The sequence below is a fragment of the Gopherus flavomarginatus genome, chromosome 3 (assembly GCF_025201925.1).
Source record: "Gopherus flavomarginatus isolate rGopFla2 chromosome 3, rGopFla2.mat.asm, whole genome shotgun sequence".
Classification (NCBI taxonomy): Eukaryota; Metazoa; Chordata; order Testudines; family Testudinidae; genus Gopherus; species Gopherus flavomarginatus.
This window is the reverse complement of record NC_066619.1, coordinates 90,250,102-90,271,028: the sequence shown is the minus strand read 5'-3', so window position 1 is coordinate 90,271,028 and position 20,927 is coordinate 90,250,102. Positions and strand designations below refer to the sequence as shown.

At 42.3% G+C, this 20,927-nt stretch overlaps 1 protein-coding gene across 2 annotated transcripts in view; it reads left to right on the top strand.

Annotated features, from left to right (window-relative positions):
• DAPK1 (death associated protein kinase 1) overlaps positions 1–20,927 on the top strand; it is a 142,683-nt gene that overhangs the window by 93,457 nt on the left and 28,299 nt on the right. For both annotated transcript variants that reach the window (XM_050945576.1, XM_050945577.1), the window contains exons 13-18: positions 2,335–2,433; positions 4,168–4,266; positions 8,436–8,534; positions 12,011–12,208; positions 13,259–13,456; positions 16,983–17,081. In XM_050945576.1, the coding sequence (XP_050801533.1) occupies positions 2,335–2,433; positions 4,168–4,266; positions 8,436–8,534; positions 12,011–12,208; positions 13,259–13,456; positions 16,983–17,081 (792 nt within the window). The remainder of the gene's footprint in view (positions 1–2,334; positions 2,434–4,167; positions 4,267–8,435; positions 8,535–12,010; positions 12,209–13,258; positions 13,457–16,982; positions 17,082–20,927) is intronic.

Below are 20,927 nucleotides of genomic sequence, written 5' to 3'. Positions count from 1 at the left end.
TTTGTGATGGGGTTGAAATCCAACTATCAAACTGATGTCTTAAATAAATTAAGTTTACAGTAAAGGATTTCAGGATTGGGAGCAAGATTAAAGATGGTTTAGTGCATATCCAAATGAATATACAAGAAAACTTTTGTAACTGTATTTTTAACAGCCATATAATGATGATGTAATATATTTACTCACATTCTTGTTTCCAATGCACAGCTTGGAACAGTTGCTCTCCTAAAACGTGTTATTCTTGGAATCAGCCTTTGCTTTTGCTAGGAACTGTTTCTTAATGCAGGTGAAGATACCTGCATTTAAAATGTTCCCTTTGAATCCCAGATTAAGGGCATCAGTTCCACCTCTTTGCCAAAATTGGGTTTGTAAGACTTTTTTTTTTAAAAAAGGTAATAGCCCAGGCTACAGAAAGAGGAAACAGAAAATATGATATAGGTAGTAGGGTTGTCGAGCGATTAAAATTAATTGTGATTAATTGCAATGTTAAGCAGTAATAGAATACCATTTATTTAAATATTTTGGATATTTTCTACAATTTCAAACGTATTGATTTCAATTATAATGCAGAATATAAAGTGTACAGTGCTCACTTTATATTTTTGATTACAAATATTTGCATTGTAAAAAACAAAAGAAATAGTATTTTTCAGTTCCCCTAATACAAGTACTGTAATGCAATCAATTTATCATGAAAGTTGAACTTGCAAACATAGAATTATGTATTAAAAATAAGTGCATTCAGAAATAAAACAATTAAACTTTAGAGCCTACAAGTCCACTTTTGGCAAGATATTTACATGCTAGATGCACTAAAGATTCATATGTCCCATCATGCGTCAACCACTGTTCCAGAGGACATGCGTCCATGCTGATGATGGGTTCTGCTCGATAACAATCCAAAGTAGTGAGTCCACACCTCATCCCTCTCAGATTTTGGAAAGCACTTCAGATTCTTAAACCTTGGGTCAAGTTCTGTAGCTATCTTTAGAAATCTCGCATTGGTACCTTCTTGCATTATTTCAGATCTACAGCAAAATTGTTCTTAAAATGAGCATGTGCTGAGTCGTCATCTGAGACTACTAGAACATGAAATATATGGCAGAATGCGGGTAAAACAGAGCCGGAGACCTACAATTCTACCCTGTGGAGTTCAGTCACAAATTTAATTAATGCATTATTTTTTAACGAGCATCATCAGCATGGAAGCATGTCCTCTGGAATGGTGGCTAAAGCTTGAAGGGGCATGCAAATGTTTTACATATCTGGCATGTAAATACCTTGCAATGCCAGCTACAAAAGTGCCATGTGAACCCCTGATCTCACTTTCTAGTGACATTGCAATTAAGAAGTGGGCGGCACTGTCTCCTATAAATGTAAGCAAACTTGTTTGTCTTGGCAATTGGCTGAACAGGAAGTAGTACTGAATAGACTAGTAGGCTTTACAGTTTTGCATTGTTTTGGTTTTGAGTGCAGTTATGTACAAAAAAAAAATCTACATTTGTAAGTTGCACTTTCCTGACAGAGATTGCGCTATAGTACTTGTTTGGGGTAAATTGAAAAATACTAATTTTTGTTTGTTTTTACAGTGCAAATATTTGTAATAAAAATAATATAAAGTGAACAGTATACACTTTGTATTCTGTGTTGTAATTTAAATCAATATATTTGAAAATGTAGAAGAACATCCAAAAATATTTAATAAATTTCAATTGGTATTCTACTGTTTAATAATGCGATTAAAACTGAGATTAATTGTAATTTTTATTATTTTTTTTTAGTTAATGGTATGAGCTAACTGCAATTAACTGACAGCCCTAATAGGTAGTGTTAGATGACGTGTATTGTTCAGCCGTTTTCTGAGATGGGATGATTTTTACAAGGTGTCATTACCAAAAAAATCTTGAAGATCTCTGTGGTCTGTTTTCGTGGTGCAGTCACATGAAATTACCAGATAAGGCAGAAAGGTAGATGGCACGCATCTCTGAAATAATGTACCCACTGCTTATATTCAGACTTCTAAAACTTTATTTAAGAGCTTAACTAGAGGAGAACTTCAGGTGCCCAACTCATTTGAAAATGATGTTGTTTATTTAGGTCATAAATATAGATGTAGAACCTAATTGTAGGCACTATAATTTGAAAACGCTGGCCCATGTTTGTAGATTGTTCCCTGTAGACCATTTTTTTAAATGTGACTTTCTCTCAATAACATGGAAAATCAGTAGTTCCTTTGTAAATTTGTAGTCCAAATTGCTATTTCAGCATTCTTCCCCTCCGCATCCAAATCTCTCAAAAGACAATATTGTTCCATTTTTTATTCTCTGTTTTCAGCATGGAACACCTCCACTGCTAATTGCTGCTGGCTGTGGAAACATTCAGATGCTTCAATTACTCATAAAGCGAGGATCCCGTATTGATATTCAAGATAAGGTCAGGATTCTATTTTGTCGTAATTAATTGTTTAAGTGCTCTTTAGTTCCAGCACATTTTAGCAGGAGACAAGCAGGTCATGACAGATCTTTTATAGAAGTAAAGAAAGAACAAACTATTAGCAAATACAGTTATCCAGTTTCTGCTATAGCAAAAAGACAAAAATAAATTTTCTCCTTTTGTTAACAACTTTAGTTGCTACTAATGAGTTTTCTGTCATATTAGTGGGTTTTATTTCAGCTAATGTAGTAAATTATTTCAAGTTATTAATCTTAAAAAGTTTTCTACTTTAGAAACTGTCTTCATTGGATTAGTTTCATATTTCTCTTACACCAAATTAGCCAGAGTGCTTTTAACAAACTGCTACAGAATGATAAATGTACTGTTTAATTACTTGAACTGTCATTCCTGTTACGGACAAGGCTATAATGGAGATTCTTTGTGAAAAACATTTATACTTTTTTTAAAAGTGTTACTTTTAAAAGTGTTCAGCTTTGGCTGAAATAATGTAAGTTGCCTGGGCCACTAACTTGTTAAATCACTATGTATTGACTTAAAATATTTGAGAGAGTATTTTTTTTCCCCATGAAGTATTGTTTGGTGGTTCTTCCTTCCAGCCCCGGCAGCTTGGCAAACTATCTTTTAAGAGAATACGAGGATGTTAAGATAATTTGATATTAACTCTTGTTCTACAGACATGAAGTACCAAAACTTTTGTCAAGGTTTGATGAAATCTCTAATGCTGGCTCTTCTGGAAAACTTGTGGAGATTTTCTTGGTTTTGTTGTTTCGTTGGCTTATTTTGGCTGTGGATGAGCCTACTGTTGTTCAGCACACACGTAAGGGTGTGTGTGTGCGCGCACAAAGTTTTATAGCCTAGTGCAGGCCTGCACAACATACGGCCTCACTGTGCGACCTGCGGCAGGGAATCAAAGGGCTCTGGGCTGCCTGCAGCCGCGGGGAGCCCAGAGCCCTTTAAATCTCAGCCGCAGCCGGGATACATAGGGCTCTGGGATGCCCGCAACTGCAAGGAGCCCAGAGCCCTTTAAATCACAGCCACGGCTGGGATTCATAGGGCTCTGGGCTGCCCGCAACTGCAAGGAGCCCAGAGCCCTTTAAATCACAGCCGTGGCCGGGATTCAAAAGGCTCTGAGCTGCCCGCAGCTGCGGGGAGCCCACAGCCCTTTAAATCCCAGCTGCGGCTGGGATTCATAGGGTTCTGGACTGCCCGCGGCTGCAAGCAGCCCAGATCCCTTTTGAATCCCAGTCACAGCTCCAGCGGATGGGTTGGGGCTGGGATTTAAAGGGATTGGGCTCCCCTCAGCAGCAGGAGCTCTGAGCCCTTTAAATCCCTGCCCCAGCCCTGCAAAGCTCCGGGTTCCCCCAGCCGCTGGAGCCCCAGGCCCTTTAATTTGCCCCTGAGGGCTCCCAGCCACTTCTTCAGCTGGGAGCCCCTGGTTGATTTAAAATGAAGTATCACCTCCCCACCCCCAACCTTCCTTTTTGGCCCATAGCTGTTTTGGTGCAGCAGCGCTGGGGAAGGAGGGTGTGTTTCTGCAGGGCTGGGTGGTGCATTTCCTGGGGGTGGGAGGTCCTGGAGGGGTTCGACCCTCAGCTGTTTTCTTTGGAGTAATGTGGCCCTCACCGCTTTACGAGTTGTGCAGGCCTGGCCTAGTGAATATCCTGAAATGTAATGTTTTTGTTCATTACCTTTATAAACAAATATTTTGAACAGGCTGGATCTAATGCAGTCTACTGGGCTTCTCGACATGGTCATGTACAAACTCTGAAATTTCTCTGTGAAAGTAAATGCCCTTTGGATGTTAAGGATAAGGTAAGAAAAAAGCTCTTTTCGTTGTCAACTTAAATGCTGAGAGTATTAACTGTATTTTAGAGTATTACCAGCAGCTTACTGTTGTTTTTAGCCATGCTAGCTAGATTACCTCCTACAACCCTAATCCTAGCTGTGAAAGACCTAACTCATAGAACCTTCCCTTAGTCCGGGGAAGCCTACCTCCCGCAACCCTTGCCTGGGAAGGCACGCCCTCTGCACCCTTAGCCCTAACCTGGTGACACCTATTTCCTGGAAATAAGCCTATCTTGACACGCACTTAGTGCTAGATCCCTAACCCAAGCCTGGGGCATCCTGCCTCTTAGAACCGTAACCCTAGCCTGGGGCAGGCTTACCTCCTGCAACCCTAATCCTGGGAGGCCTTAGTACTCGAACCCGAAGCCAAATGAGGCCTACCCTCTGGAACTATAATCCTAACCTGGGGAGAAATACCTCCTGGAAACCTAACCCTTACCTGGGAAGTCCCACCGCCTCAAACCCTATCCCTAGCCTGGCAATGTCTACTTCTTTGAAACCTAAACCTACCCTACAGAGTGCTTAGTGCTAGAAACCTAACCCTAGCGCAGTCCGGCTGACCTCCTGCAGCCCTAACCCTAGGCTGGGCCAGCCAACCTCCTGCAGCCCTAACCCTCGCCCGGGCTGGCCAACCTCATGCAACCCTAGCCCAGGCCCAGGGAAACCTTCTTTCTATCATAACCCTAGACCAGGAAGGCCTAGGTCCTAGAAACCTAACCTTTGTCTGTGAAAGAACCACATCTTACAGTTCTACACCTACAACAGGTAGTCCTACCGTCTAGAGCCCCTAATCTTAACTCATGGAGGCCTACCTTCTACGACCCTACCCTTAGCTGAGAGAGACTTACCTTTCTGAACCAGAACCCTAACCCTATCCTGGGGAAGCCTACCTCCTAGAATCTAAACCTTGACTTGTGGACACCTGCCTCCTAGAAGCTTGACCTTAGCCTTGGGAGACCTTGCTCCTAGAACATTAACTCTGTGGCAAGGAAACTAACCTCCTTCAACCCTAACCCTAGCCCAGGCAGGCCTACTTCCTAGAGCTCTGGGTATCTGAGCTGCACTCGCACCTTTGATTGCAGTACAGATAAAGTCTTCATCAGTGAGACAGATCTAGTTGTTGAGGAAGTCCTCAGCGATGCCGTGTATCAAAGGCTGTCTTTGCAAGTCAAGTGACAATAATAATATAGCTAGTTTGGTAGTCTTGTAGTGATGGTCTTTTTTATTGGGAAAATAAACCCATGCATATGAGTGTGATAAGTATATAAGTGCACTTCCCACGCTCCTTAATGAAGATGCTTCAGTTTCTCATAAAGAAGATCCTCCACTGATGTCCAGGATAATATCAGGATTCTGTTTTCATTTATCCTGAATGAAAAGAATTTTGTCTTGAAATTGAATGTAGCAAAGCTCAGTGCAATTCAGAGCTAATGAAAAATTACCTTATCTCCACTAATGTTACTAAGGACAGGTCAACACTAGAATTTTTTGCCATTGTAGTAAGGTCAGTTAGAGATTTTATTTATTTATTTATTTATTAACATTTTTATGCCAACAAGAGTCCTCATATAGACACAATTGTACCAGCATGAAAGTGCTTTTGCCAGTTTAGCTTATTTTGCTCAGAGCCCTGGTACAAGCTGTACTGGCAAAAACATTACTTTGGCTGGATAAGCTGTATGAGGTTTGTGTTGGCCAGCCGGTTTCTAGTGTAGGCCTCGCCTAAATAAACTATTTATTTTAGATGTTAATACCTGAATAAAAATTCTATCCTATGCTCTAGGAGCCGTTACAACATTTAAAAACTGTATATTATCTTTTTAGTGTCATATGACAACATAATAAGCTTCTCATCAAGCTTCAGATAATTACAGCACCGTCGCCTCCAGTAGCCCAGGCAAAAATTCTCTCCCCTTAGACATACATCCCTCCCCTAGTACCAGAGAGAAAAGATGGATCATAGAGTATATTGACGGATCAGATCTCTGACAAACAGTGGGGAAATAAATTCCAGAAGAGAGAGGCCTTCACAGATAACTGCCAGTTGCTCCCCGCATTTATAAGAAGGGAGCTGTAGCTTGAATGTCTGCACTGACTGAATTTGTGGCAGTATGGCATGGGAAGAGGTGGTCTCTCAGGTAATTGGGCCAAAAAACATCTAGAGCAGGGGTCGGCAACCTATGGCACGCAAACCAATTTTTAATGGCACGCTGGAGCCTGCCGGGACTCCAATGTGCCATTAAAAATCCTGCCGACGCGGCAAGCTGCAGGGTCCGCGCTCCCTGGCAGAAGTGCCAGCTGAGCACAGCAAGACACCAGCCCCTCCCCCCCCCTTCCCCTGGAGCCCTGTCTCTGCGGGTGCATGCTCCCGCGGGGCAGCGTTTGGCTCCGTGGGGAGGGAAAACCGCTTGTGTGTGGCAGTGACAAAACTCCAGATGAGCGGGGAGCCTTGTGGTAAGGAGTTTGGGGCTGGGGATGGGGGTTGGATAAGGGGTGGGGGTAGACAAGGAGCAAGGTGGGTTGGATGGAGGGGGTGGGATCCCCAGGGGGGTGGTTAGGGTCAGGGGGCTCTGGAGGGGCAGTTAGGGAGCAGGGGGGTGGATGGGGCATGGGAGTCCTGGATTCTGTTGGGGGTGGGGGGGGGATAGGGGTCAGGGCAGTCAGGGGACAGGGAGCAAGGAGGGTCCTGGGGGGCAGTTAGGGTGGGAGGGTCTCTGGAGGGGGTGTTCAGGGGACAAGGAGCTGTGGGGAGTTGGATGAGTCGAGAGTTTTGGGGGGAGCTGTCAGGAGGTAGGGGTGTGGAGAGGGGTTGGGGCAGGCAGGAAGCAGGGGGGGTTGTATGGGTCCAGAGTTCTGGGGGTCCTGTCAGGGGGCAGGGAGCAGTTAGATAGGCATGGGAGTCCAGGGGGTTCTGTCTGGGTGCGGGGGTGTGGATAAGGGTGTGGGGTCCCAGGAGTGGGTAGTTGGGACAAGGAACGGGGGAGTTGGGAGGTTCTGGGGGGGGCAGTCACCCCGCCCTCTGCCCTGAGCCCTAACCCCTCCCCCACACACACATAGCCCTGAGCCCTGTACCATCCAGCTTTCGACTCCGTCACCACCTCCATGACCCCAGCCCTAACTCTGGCACCCCCATACATACCCAGCCCCCCTACCCTGACACTTGTACCCCCTCACATGCCCCCAGCCCTCTGCCCTGACTCTTGCACCCCCCACATCCCATGCACCCCACACATCCCCACCCCCACCCTCACCCTGAGCACCAAACGGGAGCTCCTGCACCCCTAGTCACATTCCCACCTGCACCCCTCACACCAAATGGGAGCTGACCAGGGAAGTGCCCCCACACCTAAACCTCCTGCCCCAATCCTGAGCCCCTTCCCTCATTCTAACTCCTGGCCAGACCCTTCACCCCCAGCCCTGTGCTCGATCCACTCCCACCCTCAGCTCAGTGCAGAGAGAGGAAGAGAATGGGAGAAGATAGGTACCCACTGTATGTGGGCAGGGCCTGGACCCTAGACCGGCAGCGGGCTGAGCGGGTCCGGCAGCCAGGATGCCGGTTGGCAGGAGCCGGCGGATGGGAACCCATGAGCAACAGTGAGCTGAGCTGCTGTTAGTCCAAGGTCCCAGCTGCTAGCCCTGCACAGCCCACTGCCGGTTTGGGGTTCTGGCTGCCAGATCCTTCCCAGCTGGGCTCCCGACCGCAGGCCCCACTCAACCCACTGCCAGCCTAGGTGAACAGAATCCCAGACCAGCAGCGGGCTGGTGGTGTAAGATCAACGTTTTAATTTAATTTTAAATGAAGCTTCTTAAATATTTTGAAAACCTTGTTTATTTTACAATACAACACTAGTTTAGTTATATAATATATGGTCTTGTAGAGAGAGATCGTCTAAAAAACATTAAAATGTATTACCAGCACATGAAACCTTAAATTAGAGTGAATAAATGAAGACTCGGCACACCACTTCTGAAAGGTTGCTGACCCATGATCTAGAGCATTAAATGTTAAAACCTACACTTCATATTCCACCCAGAAACTCCCAGGCAGCCAGTGGAACTCACAGAGCACTGATGTTCCATTTATGGGAGTGTGACACATGAAATAACACTTGAATGTGCTTGTTCTATAATTGCAGTCTGGAGAGACAGCGCTCCATGTGGCAGCTCGGTATGGTCATGTAGATGTGGTTCAATATCTCTGCAGCATTGGGTCCAATCCCAATTTTCAAGACAAGGTGGGTAGTATCAGTTCTTCCTCCTACAGAAACATGAGTTCATTCAGCATAAGTAACCATAACTTCTGGTCTTGGCTTATAGTCCCCTACCATGTTTCAAATAAAAACTACTTTGGTGTTTTACCTCCAGTCATAAACAGATGGTAAAGGGTTAATGTCTCTCATACCTGTAAAGGGTTAACAAGCTCAGTAAACCTGGCTGACACCTGACCAAAGAACCAATCAGGAGACAAGATACTTTCAAATCTGGGTGGAGGGAAGTCTTTGTTTTGTGCTGTTTTCTTTGTTCTCTGTTCTCTTGGGGGTCTGAGAAGGACCAGACATGTAGACATGCTCTCCAATCTTTCTGAAAAAGTATCTTATATTCAATACTGTAAGTACTAGATAGCAGGCGGATTAGGCATTTGTTTGTTTTCTTTATTGCAAATGTGTATTTTGCTGGAAGGATTTTAACTCTGTTTGCTGTAACTTGTATACTTGGGCTGGGAGGGGGAGTCCCTCTGGTCTAGGTGAAGCTGAAAGACCCTGTAACACATTCCATCTTGATTTTACAGAGAGAATTTTTACTTTTTTCTTTCTTTAATTAAAAGCTTTTTCTTTTAAGAACCTGATTGATTTTTTTTTTTATTATTCTTGTGAGAGACCCCAGGGGATGGGGTCTGGACTCACCAGGGACTGGTGGGGGGAAAGGAGAGAAGAGGGAGGGAAAGGTTAATTTCTCTCTGTTAGGATCACTGTCTGTGTCTCAGAGAGAGTCTGGGAGGAGGAGAGAAGGGAAGGGGGGAAGGTGAATTTCCTCTCTGTTTTAAGATTCAAGGAGGTTGAATCACAGTGATCTCCCAGTGTAACCCAGGGAGGGGAAAATCTGGGAGGAAGAAAGGAGGGGGGGAATGGTTTATTTCCCTTTGTTTTGAGACCCAGGGAGTTTGGGTCTTGAGTCCCCCAGGGAAGGTTTTGGGGGACCGGGAGTGTACCCAAACACTATATTTTGGGTTGGTGGCAGCGTGATAAGATCTGAGCTAAGAATTAAGCTTAGAAGGGAACAGGCAGGTCCCCACTTTCTGGATGCTAAAGTTCAAAGTGAGAAAGAGACCCTGACACCTCCTAATAAATGGAGACTGTTCATAAACTGTGTACATGAGAAAGCTACCTTTATCCTTATAGAACACCAAGATATCTTGAAATGAACTACAGAAGCTTAAGGATGGAGAGAACTGCACCTCTGTTTACACAGCAGCAGTGCAAGTTGTGTGCAAACCTCATGGGTTCAGCTAGCACCTGGGCTGGCCATTGACTCAGCCATGGAGCAGATCCTTCCAAAATTCTTTGAGACTGATAAAAATGATGAGCCAAAGTGATAAACTCCTTATTTTTATATATATATATATATATATATATATATATATATATGTCTCGAATATGTCTCAGTCCTTGGGAATTCGTTGTCCCTACAGACAGGCTCAAGTCTTTCAAAATACTGTCTGCAATGGGAGAATCTGGAACAGACTCAGACAGTCACAGAAACAGGGCAGCAGGTGAAAATTGCAAAACCAACCCTTTCTCAGTCTGTCAACTGAGGCCATCCCCATACACTCATGTCTAAAGGCTTCACATGACTGACTGTTATTCCTCCAGTTACCATGGAAAGCTTGAGTCCTCTCTGCTGAGTAAGATCGCCTGTAGTATGAGCTTCGAGTATCTGCCAGGTCCCTTCCCTTATAGCTCAGTGGAAGGGTGAGGTGGTTACATCTACAGTGCCGTTGCCCTTGTATTTTGGCAGAAGGACCCTTCTTCCCTTTTAATCTTAACTGCTTTGTTGTTATAACCTGTTGCACTTACAACTGCATCTTTTGTAGAACATTTGGATGTCTCTGATAAACCTTAAGTTAGCCTCATAACAATGTTATGAGGCTCAAAGAGCTTAAAGATAAATATTTTAACACACCTTAGGTTCCTTAGTCACTTTTGAAAATGGGGCTTATGCTTTTAAATCGCTTAGGTATGCTTTAAAATCTTTAACCTTAAATAACTTGTGGAAGGCAAATCACACTCAGATCTGGAAATTGAATACTGGAGTTCTCACTCCAAATTTTTTGTTTCAACCACTTGCCTAATCCCTGCATAAGTGAAATAGTTTCATATTAATGAGGACATGTTTTCAAATGAGAGAACCTAGGTAAATAATTAGCTTCAGTTGCATGGAAACAGCAAGACTGTGCCAGTATTTGCAGGCAAGTCAGGTATCAGTTATATTTTTGTACTGAGAAATCTGGAATCCAGATGCTTAAGAGATGCTATTTAGTTATCACAATCATTTTGTGTGTCAGAGTGAAGTACGCCCACATTGAGAAAGTTAACTTAATAAATTATAATGATGCTGTCATGGTATAACCTCCACTCTGAACCTTAGCATCCAAAAGATGGGGTACCAGCATGAATTCCTCTAAGCTTAATTACCAGCTTAGATCTTGTAGTGCTGCCACCAACCAGAACTTGCAGTGCCTGGTACACTCTGGTCCCTCCAAAACCTTCTCTGGGGACCCCAAGACCCCAAACTCCTTGGGTCTCACAACAAAGGGAAATAAACCATTCCCCCTCCCTTCTTTCCTTTCTCCCAGATTTTCCCCTCCCTGGGTACACTAGGAGATCACTGTGATTTAAACTCCTTGAATCTTAAAACAGAGAGGAATGTCACCTTCCCCCCTCCTCTTTTCCCCTCACCAAGAGGTAATACAGATTCAAGCTCCGTGAATCTAAAACACAGAGGAATTCCACCTTCCCCCCTCCCTTCCCTCCTTTCTCCCACCAATTCCCTGGTCAGTACAGACTCAATTCCCTTGAGCCTTAACAAGGGGAAAAATCAATCAGGTCTTTTAAAAAAGAAAAGCTTTTAATAAAAGAAAGAAAAAATAAAAATTGTCTCTGTAAAATTAAGTTGGAAAATGTTACAGGGTCTTTCAGCTTATAGATACTAGAGAGAAGCCTCCCCCCCCCAGCACAAATACAAATTAAAATCCTTTCAGAAAAATACACGTTTGCAAACAAAGAGAACAATCAAAAGACTAAAACCGCCTTATCTACCTAGTACTTACTATTCTGAACATATAAGAGACTGTATCAGAGAGATTGGAAAGAAACCTGTCTGGTCACTCTCAGAACCCAGAGAGAACAAAGCAAAACCCAAAAAAACCAAAAAAAGGCTTCCCTCCACGGAGATTTGAAAGTATTTTGTCTCCTGATTGGTCCTGTGGTCAGGTGTTCCAGGTTCACTGTTTGTTAACCCTTTACAGGTGAAAGAGACATTAATCCTTAACTATCTGTTTATGACAGATGCTAAATCATTTTTTAGGATTTAACTTTAATAGACAGATTTCTTTTCTTTCTCCTTCTTCTGGTTTTACAGTACAGGCTGAGGAATGGGCACTACTGACACATAATTTCAGCTGTTTTTTATTTTCATTTGTCAATATTGATAGGAAGAAGAAACTCCTTTGCACTGTGCTGCTTGGCATGGCTACTACTCTGTTGCCAAAGCACTTTGTGAGGCAGGTTGTAATGTGAACATTAAAAACAAAGAAGGGGAAACTCCACTCCTGACAGCATCAGCTAGAGGTTACCATGATATTGTGGAATGCTTGGCAGAACACGGAGCTGACCTTGATGCAACAGACAAGGTTAGTTACGGGTGAATGAGTCACATTTAGTCAGGAATTATATGCAGAGGATGTGAGTGATACAGGACTATATATACCTCTAAATTACTTTCTTTAAAATACTTCATTTGACTGCTTCAACCCATCATTCTTTTTTAAAATATAAGCTCTCTAATGGATTATAAAGAGAAAATTGGCTGCTTCTAAAAGTTGCTGACTGATTTGTTCAATCATATTGGAAATAACCATTCCATTATTATGTGTCTTCATGTAATACCACTTTATTAAATCTGTTTATCTGTCCATCACACTTTATGGCCAACACACATTCTTTATACAGAAAATAACTGAAACATTGACTCTCGTAACTGGCAGTAAGCTATTCATTTTTAAAGGACAAAAGGCAATGGATTTATCACTTGCCTTCAATACCTTGTGTCAGATAAAGAGAATAAATCATTTGTTTTCCAACGGTCTAAACTACAGCTTTTTAACAATTGCACTAATTCAGAATTATTTTTTCCTCTCATGACTGGTATTGAAGAAACCTTGAGTTTCATTGTTTACATTAGCATACTGGTCATGGTAGTTATTACTGTTATTTCTGGAGTTTCTATTGCATTTAAACCATGCTGATCTCAAAGGTCTGCTGCATGCCGCTGATAAAACATTTTGCTTATAAGAGAATTAAATGGAATCACTTTTGAGTCCTGCTACTCTCCCACTCCCAAATTGTTTCAGATACAGAAGGAGCTGCACCACTCAGAAGCTACCGTTCTCTAAGCAGATTGTGTGACTTTTGCATTGTCCACCTTCTGGCAACAAACACTGGCACTAATATATCTTAGCGACCGTACCACTTTCAGGAAAAACTGTTGATTTGTTCTGAAATAGACTTGTTGTGCTAGGAAAATAAAATTGTTATAGTTTGTGATGCAAAAGGCAGGAAGATACACACTACCACCATTACATTACCACACATCTGTGGAAAAATAGTTGAATTTGTATAAATCACTTCATAATGGTGGGATTTTTTTTTAATATGACTGACCAGTTATCTTGTGATTTCAGGATGGACACATAGCCCTGCATCTTGCAGTGAGAAGATGTCAAATGGAAGTAGTTAAAACTCTCATCGGTCAGGGATGTTTTGTAGATTTCCAAGACAGACATGGTAACACCCCTATGCATGTGGCCTGCAAAGATGGGAATGTCCCTATTGTGATAGCACTCTGTGAAGCAAGTTGTAATTTGGATGTTACAAATAAGGTAAACAAAAAACAACAGTGCTGGTACAGAACTTCTGTTAACTATCTTACCTTTTTGGGAGGCTGAGCTTCTCTTAATTTATAACAATTATTGTGTGTAAATCCTTTTATTTTTCAAAGTGCAAATAGAAAACCTTTTCAAGAACTTAAAAAGATAGAGCTGTAGTTTACTTAAGAGCAGTTGAGATGATAATTAAAAATCCATGCAGAAAGAAACAAACCAAATTAGTTGCATCAGCAAACTTTTCTGTTCTGCCCTAATGTTAATATATGTGCCAACATGTTTGGTAGTATGGCTTTATTTCTTGCAGAAGATGATTAGGCAACAGGGAGTGGATGGAATGCTGTAGACTTCATATTCTGTTGGTAGTCTAAAGGAGTATTAAATTAATAAAGATGATTAATAATTATGATTTACTTATAGAACTGATAACAATTACTTCTATATATTAATAAACCCTCCTTTTGAATTACGAGGAAAGATTCTCTCATACAGCTATTAAGTGATTTAAATCAACTTCAGATTCCACCACCAATTAAAGACAAGCGTTGTGTTAGTGCAGGGGTAGGCAACCTTCAGCACACGACCCATCAGGGTAATCCGCTGGCGGGCTGCGAGACATTTTGTTTATGTTGACCATCCGCAGGCATGGCCCCCTGCAGCTCCCAGTGACCGCGGTTCACTGTTCACGGCCAATGAGAGCTGCGAGAAGTGGCAGACTGCAGCGACATGCTGGACACCACTTCCTGCAGCTCCAAATGGCTGGGAATGGGAAACCATGGCCTTTGGGATCTGTGGGGGGCCCTGCCTGCAGATAGTCAACGTAAACAAAATGTCTCAGAGCTCACCAGCTGATTCCCTGCCAGGCCGCGTGCCTAAGGTTGCCGAACCCTGTGTTAATGGATTCATGTTTTAAGCCAATTTTTATGAAATTAAACATCAATGATACTTGAAATCAGTTAATAAAAATATTATTGGCCATATTAGTGTTTTCCAGAGTTGAGGACACTAGACCAAGTACTGTACCCTTTCAGCAACTTTTTTGTTTCACATAGGAACTGCACTTAATCACAGAACTGGTTAGTAAATTATACCCCTCTAAAAGAACATTTATTCCACTGTTTTTATTACAGGATTATTGCTAATTAAAGGTGAAAATTTTTCATAAAGTTGTAGAAAACCCTTTCTGGTGTGAAATTTAATAGCCTGTATCTAATAGTCAAGTTACTAGTGCTTTGTTGGCCCCTCTCTTTTTGTGATAGAGCTGAACGGGGTGTATGAAAAGCAAATACATAATACTTAACAGGTTTAATATTTTAGCTTTCTGTCTAGAATCATTCAATAACGGTAACCCGATTCCGGAATTTTTCCTGTTGCTGGTTTGTAAAGCTTTAATGTCAGCCATTAGACTTTGCTGACATACTGTGTGGCTAGTGCCTGGTATTTTGCTTTGAATGTCTAATTATGAAAAGGTGGGAGAATACTGTTTTTATATCCCACTAAGTTTAAAACAATTAATTGTAGAGGTCTTTGTGCTGTTCTTTGTGACTCATTTATTTTAGAAGGTGTGTTAAGTTCTTAGAAAAACATAAAAGTATTCTTGTAATACAATATTACTAATTGTTTCCATTCATTACAAAAGCTCTGTGATCTACTGTGCTACACAAAGCTATGGAAGGTGGTGGATTTTTGGCTTAAAAGTCTGACCCAGTGCAATCAATATTTTTTTTAAATCTAAAGATCAGCAGCTGCCAAGTGGAAAGCTTATTATAATGAGCTCTCCACCCCCTAGTGTTAGCTTAAGCGTGACTGATCAGGCAATTAAATGCAGATCCATGATTGAGAACACATTTTTGGGAAGGTGGGTTAATACAGCCAAAGGCTGGATTAGCACCTCTTTTCATGACTGGGAATCTTTGGCTGGCCTCAAAGAAGTAGGGTAGAAAAAAATAAACACCTAAAATTAAATGGACCAGGAAGCCTTCCACATATGGTTAAGGATTTTTGTCTTGTTACTCTTTAAGGCTGTAGTAAACTGTGCGAGTGGAATGGACTTTGGATTCCAGGTCTTTAGAAGAGAAGAGCTCTCTTCATATATCATACGGAGATAGTGCCATTATCTTCAAAAACAAGCCCTACTGTGTGAACCAGTTAACTTAATGAAGCATTTATCTTGTGTCCAAAAATGACATCTACCAGTATAAATGCAAGATGCTGACTTGCAAGATGCTGACTTGACATATGCCCTAGAGTTTAATATTGATATATTTGTGGGGGGGAAGGAGATCTTTCCAGTTAATTTTTTTTTACTATGTAGAGACTTTAAAAGTAATAATCCTGGAATCCTGTTACTACAATAAAAGAGAAAAAATGTTTACTTCTGAGAAGGAAGCATTTAGAGTCACAGCAGAGAAATTATAAAAGAGAGAGAGAAGATGAGACACAAGTTGATGCAGAGAGGAGATACAAACAGAAAATGTTCCAAAGACAGGTCTATTGATATGAACAGAAGAGAGGTAGGAAGTGGATAATACGAGGACCATTGCATTAGTGAGAGAATCAGGAACAACTAAGATATGGGACTGTGAGACTCTTACAAAATAATAATTTAATACTGTAGAAGGTAAAGACGAGAGAAGACAAGCTAGCAGACTGCTGTGGTCAGGAGGACCATGATTTCATTCAGAAGTCATTGTCCTCCTGACAACAGGATAGTACCACTTTTATTGGTAAATCCCATATTTCTATATTCTTAAAAATCGTCCCTGTATATTCTAGATCCTAAATTACTATCTAGACTCTCTTGATTCTATGTCCTTACCTTGTCCATTCATTTTCTGATTTTCAAACTCTCTGCTGTCTTCCACTTCCACCACCCATCTGCTCTAGTCTTTTTAGTGTTTTCAGAAAAGTTTTGGTTCACGGTGCTCCCCAGTGTACTCTGCTCTCTTGCATGTTTACAAATACTGTTACCCTATTCCTTGATATTCTTGCCTGTAGATGTTTTCTGTCACTGGCATTCTCAGGAAGCTGTGACCTTTTGGGCTTGCAGAGCAGGCATCTCCTTAACTCCCCTCCTCTTTTGTTCACTTTGATCAATGTGTGACTGTGGAGGAGAATCCACCGCTGCCAAGCTTATGAAGCCAATGCTGCAGGAACAGGCATATTTACCTATTCAAACTTCTTCTGTTTAATGTTTCTGGAAGTCAGAGAGAAATCCTCACTCACCAGTGACAATTGTAGGGCATTTCACATAAATGTTGTAGATCTGACTTATTTAATCAAGTGTCCCATATTCAAATCTTATTTTTGATTAAATCAGACTTTAAATTAGTTGTGCTCAAATTTTAAACTTCGAGTATAAAATTAATCAAATGAATCTTATTTTTTTCCAGTCCTTAATTGTGTAGGTACATGTATACAGTAGCCAGGTGGTGTGTGTCTACCATAGAATAAACATATCTGAAAGTCAGGCTCTCTGCACATCATCAACAGAAAGTTCACCTATTTTTTCTCCCTCTCTTAGTATGGACGAACACCTTTACATCTGGCAGCAAATAATGGAATCCTTGATGTTGTCAGGTACCTCTGTCTCACTGGTGCCAACGTAGAAGCTTTAACCTCTGTAAGTATAACAAATGTTATGTTGCTTACTTGGTTTGCTTACAGTAATAGAGCATCACTTTTGTTTTAAATTGTTTCCTATTACAATTGTATTTTGGAACAGTAAAAATTCTGTTAGACTACAGTACATCACTCTGACTTGACAAATCTTCTCAGTTGCCCATGGACAGATGCAGCCTACCCTGATAAATAATAAATTTAAAACAAATTGAGGTACAGAATCATATACACTTATCCACAGGACCTTAGCTGACAGTTATTTGTGCTGCTCTGTTTTCATTGAAGCACAATTTTAGCCATTTTCCCTGCAAATCTCATACCTGTATAAACATTTTTAAATCTTTTTAAGAGATTTTTTTCAAAAGGTTTTCATCTTACTGCAGTGAAAAGAATATTTCATGGCATATATGCGTGGGTGAGTGAATGGGTGAACTAGCATTCAGATATACTTGTAAAACAATTACTGTCTGTCATGTTGATCTGCACCACTGCTTCCATCAGCACCACCTAAGGTATTTTTCATTCTCAGAAGGGTTGAGAAGTGTTCCCTTGATTAGCATATCCAGGGGAGTGATGAAGAACAACAAGCTATCACATAACATTGCCCATATATTTAACAAACAAATACCATTTGTCTGCAAAAGAAATACAGCTGGATCATCCTAAAATACCATGTGGACCTATTCAGCATGTCTTATTCCTGCTGAAGTCCATATTGGTAAAAGTCAAGTCGTAATTTGTGTAGCCAGGAGCCCAATATTTTTCAGAGCTCCCCTCTTATAGAAATTACACCGGAGATTGTGATAAATGAGATTAAAGAAAAAATGTATCTACTTGTTTGTTTTGTGAATTTAACAGCACTTGGCGTAGTAGTCCAGTTTCACTGTTTCCCTCCATATTCAGCTAGCTTGTTGATATCTCCAGTTTGTAGTGGCACAGGAGAGAGAAACATTTAAAAGAGAGAGGGTGAATGCAGTTGTGCCAATTTTTATAGTTTTACAGGGCCTCAGACATATTTAATACCTGAAAATAATTTTTTTATATTAACTATATTTTGTTTCCAGTTTCCTTTATTTTTTTCTGAATTCATTATTTCTAATTACCAAAATAAATGCATAAACTGAAGCTGTTTCATTTCAGCTTATCCTCATTCTCCTATTTTATGGAGTACTTGATTCAGTATTTGTAACATCAGCATTAAACACCGTGGAAGTGATTGTGATGTAACAAAAGTTTATCTACCTGTAGAAAATTACTAGTGGAACTATACCATTATAGTTATATTGGTATAACTACACCTCTACCCCGCTATAAGGCAACCTAATATAATACGGTTTGCATATGGCGCGGTAGCAGCAGAGCTCTAGCGGCGCTTTAAAGGGCCCGGGGCTCCGGCTGCTGCAGGGAGCCCAGGGCCCTTTAAAGCGCCGCTGCAGCCCTGCCGCCCCTACCCGGCGCTGTGGCAAGAGGGCTCCACTGGCAATTTAAAGGGCCTGGGGCTCCCCGCAGCGACTGGAGCCCGGAGCTCTTTAAATCACCGCTGGAGCCCTGCCACCCCTACCCCGATATAACGGGGTTTCAGCTATAACAGGGTAGGGTTTTTTGGCTCCCCACGACCGCGTTATAGCGGGGTAGAGGTGTATCTGTGTGGACTGGATGTGCTCCTTCCAGAAGAGGCATTCTTTTTTCCAGTTAGCTTAGATCTCTTTGAAAGTGATGACTCTAAGGTATGTGAATTGTGATGACTCTAAGGTATGTCTATGCTTAAAACACTACAGCAGTGCTGTTGTTACACTTCTGTGTAGAGCCTGTCTACGCTGATGGTAGGAAATGCACCTCCTCAAGAGGTAGTAGCTAAGTCAACAGAAGAATTCTTCCATCGACCTTGTGTCATGTACACTAGGGGTTAGTTCAGTCTAGCTAATCTCTTGGGTGTGGATGTAAAATCCTAATGTAGACCCGGCCTAAGACTGGCAGGAGAAGCTGACTGATTAAACAGGAGAAACTGCTGTTTGTGCACAGTTGTTGCATGTTGGTGGAAAGAGGGAAGTGGAGAGAGTATGGTGGTTTAGTGATGTTTCTATTTATTTATTTTTTTAATTTACTGGAGTCTGATATTAAATTTGTGTAAGTTCCTAATGATGGTTCTCTGTGAAGCTTTTAGTTAAATTCTTTTCTGAGCACCATTTTTCAGGATTCCTTAATGCCTAAAACATTAGCTTAGGGCTGGAGCTTGGTAATTTTTGCAAATTTTTATTTAATTTTGAAATTTGAGTGTGTAAATTTTTTTAGTGGTTTTGAGAAAATCACTCACAACCAGGGCTGACTCCAGGGTTTTTACCGCCCCAAGCAGCAAAAAGGGAAGAGGAAAAAAAAAAACACGATCATGATCTGCAGCTCTACTGCCGCCGCTTCAGTCTTCAGCGGCAACTCAGTGGCCGGTCCTTCGCGCTCCAAGAGTGAGTGAGGGACGCAGCACTGAAGACCCAGACATGCCACCCCTCACCGTTGGCCGCCCCAAGCAGCTGCTTGCTGGGCTGGTGCCTGTTCATGCTCCTGGAAAATGCAATCAGTTCAGATGTTTAAAAACAATAATAATAATTAAAAAAGTATGCTGCATGCACACATGGAGTTTGGCATCTCATTGTTCCTCACATTATCTGGTACCTTCTGGAATTTTAAATGCCCAAAGTGTTTAAGTTGAATAATGTATGTGCAAACATGTAACTAGCTGTTGCATGTACAATTACCAAGTTTGCATCAAAGTTTGCAGTAATCGTGCCTAAGGATATGTCTATACTGCCAAGTTTCTGCTCCACAAGTTATACCGCTTTTACTAAAACGCTGGAATTAAACCACTGTTGTGTGTCCACACTGTGCTCCTTTTGACGCTGGTAGCTATCCCACTGTGCAACTGACCACAGAGTACTTTGGGAAGAGTTTGCAATGCCTCATGGGGCTGGCACAGCGTCAGACGATGCAGGTTTCCCAATCCCATTGTTCCATGGGCATCCTACTACATTGCCAGCTGCTTTTCAACTGAAGGTGGGGAGGGAGGAGTGTGTGACACGGGGTGTGTGTGTGTGTGTGTCTGAAGTAGGGGAGAGAGTGAGTATGTTTGTGGGGACAGAGAATGTGTCAGCATGCTGTCTTGTAAGTTCAGAGAGACAGGAAGAAACCAGTCCTGAGACAGGAGGAGGGCGAAACCCCAACATCAGGCCCCACCTCCCTTCCTGGGCTCTCTGCATAGCGCGCACACATACACTCGCGCACACCTGTCTGTGTTCAACAGCAGGAACATTCCACATTAATGGTTTACTTTGTGTCCCGGAGCAGATCAGCATGCAAGGGCTGTCAGAAACAGTGTTTTGAAAGGGAAGAGGGTGCATGTCTCCAGGGAACAAAACAATGAGCAGAGCAGTCACTTGAGGCATTACGGGACAGTTCCAGAGGCCAATTACAGCACAGAAAGCAATCAAGTGTCTATACTGGCAATAGAGCACTGGAGCCTCTGCGCAAATAGCCTTACGACTCTCGTCGAGGTGGGTTTTTTGCAGCGCTGCAACTGAGGAGTTTCTGTGCTCAAATTGGCCTGGCAGTGTGTACACTTCAGCACAGGGCCGGCTTTAGGACATGCAGGGCCCGATTCGAAAGAGCCGCTGCCAAAGACAGCGGCAGCGATTGAGCTGCCGCCGAAGATAGTGATGGTAATTCAGCAGCAGCTCAATCGGTTGCCGCTGTTTTCGGCGGAGGGTCCTTCCTCGGCAGCAGTTGTCTTCCAGGGCCTTACCTTGTGGGGCCCTCTTAGGCATGGAGCCCGATTCACAGGAGTCAGGGGAATCTGCCT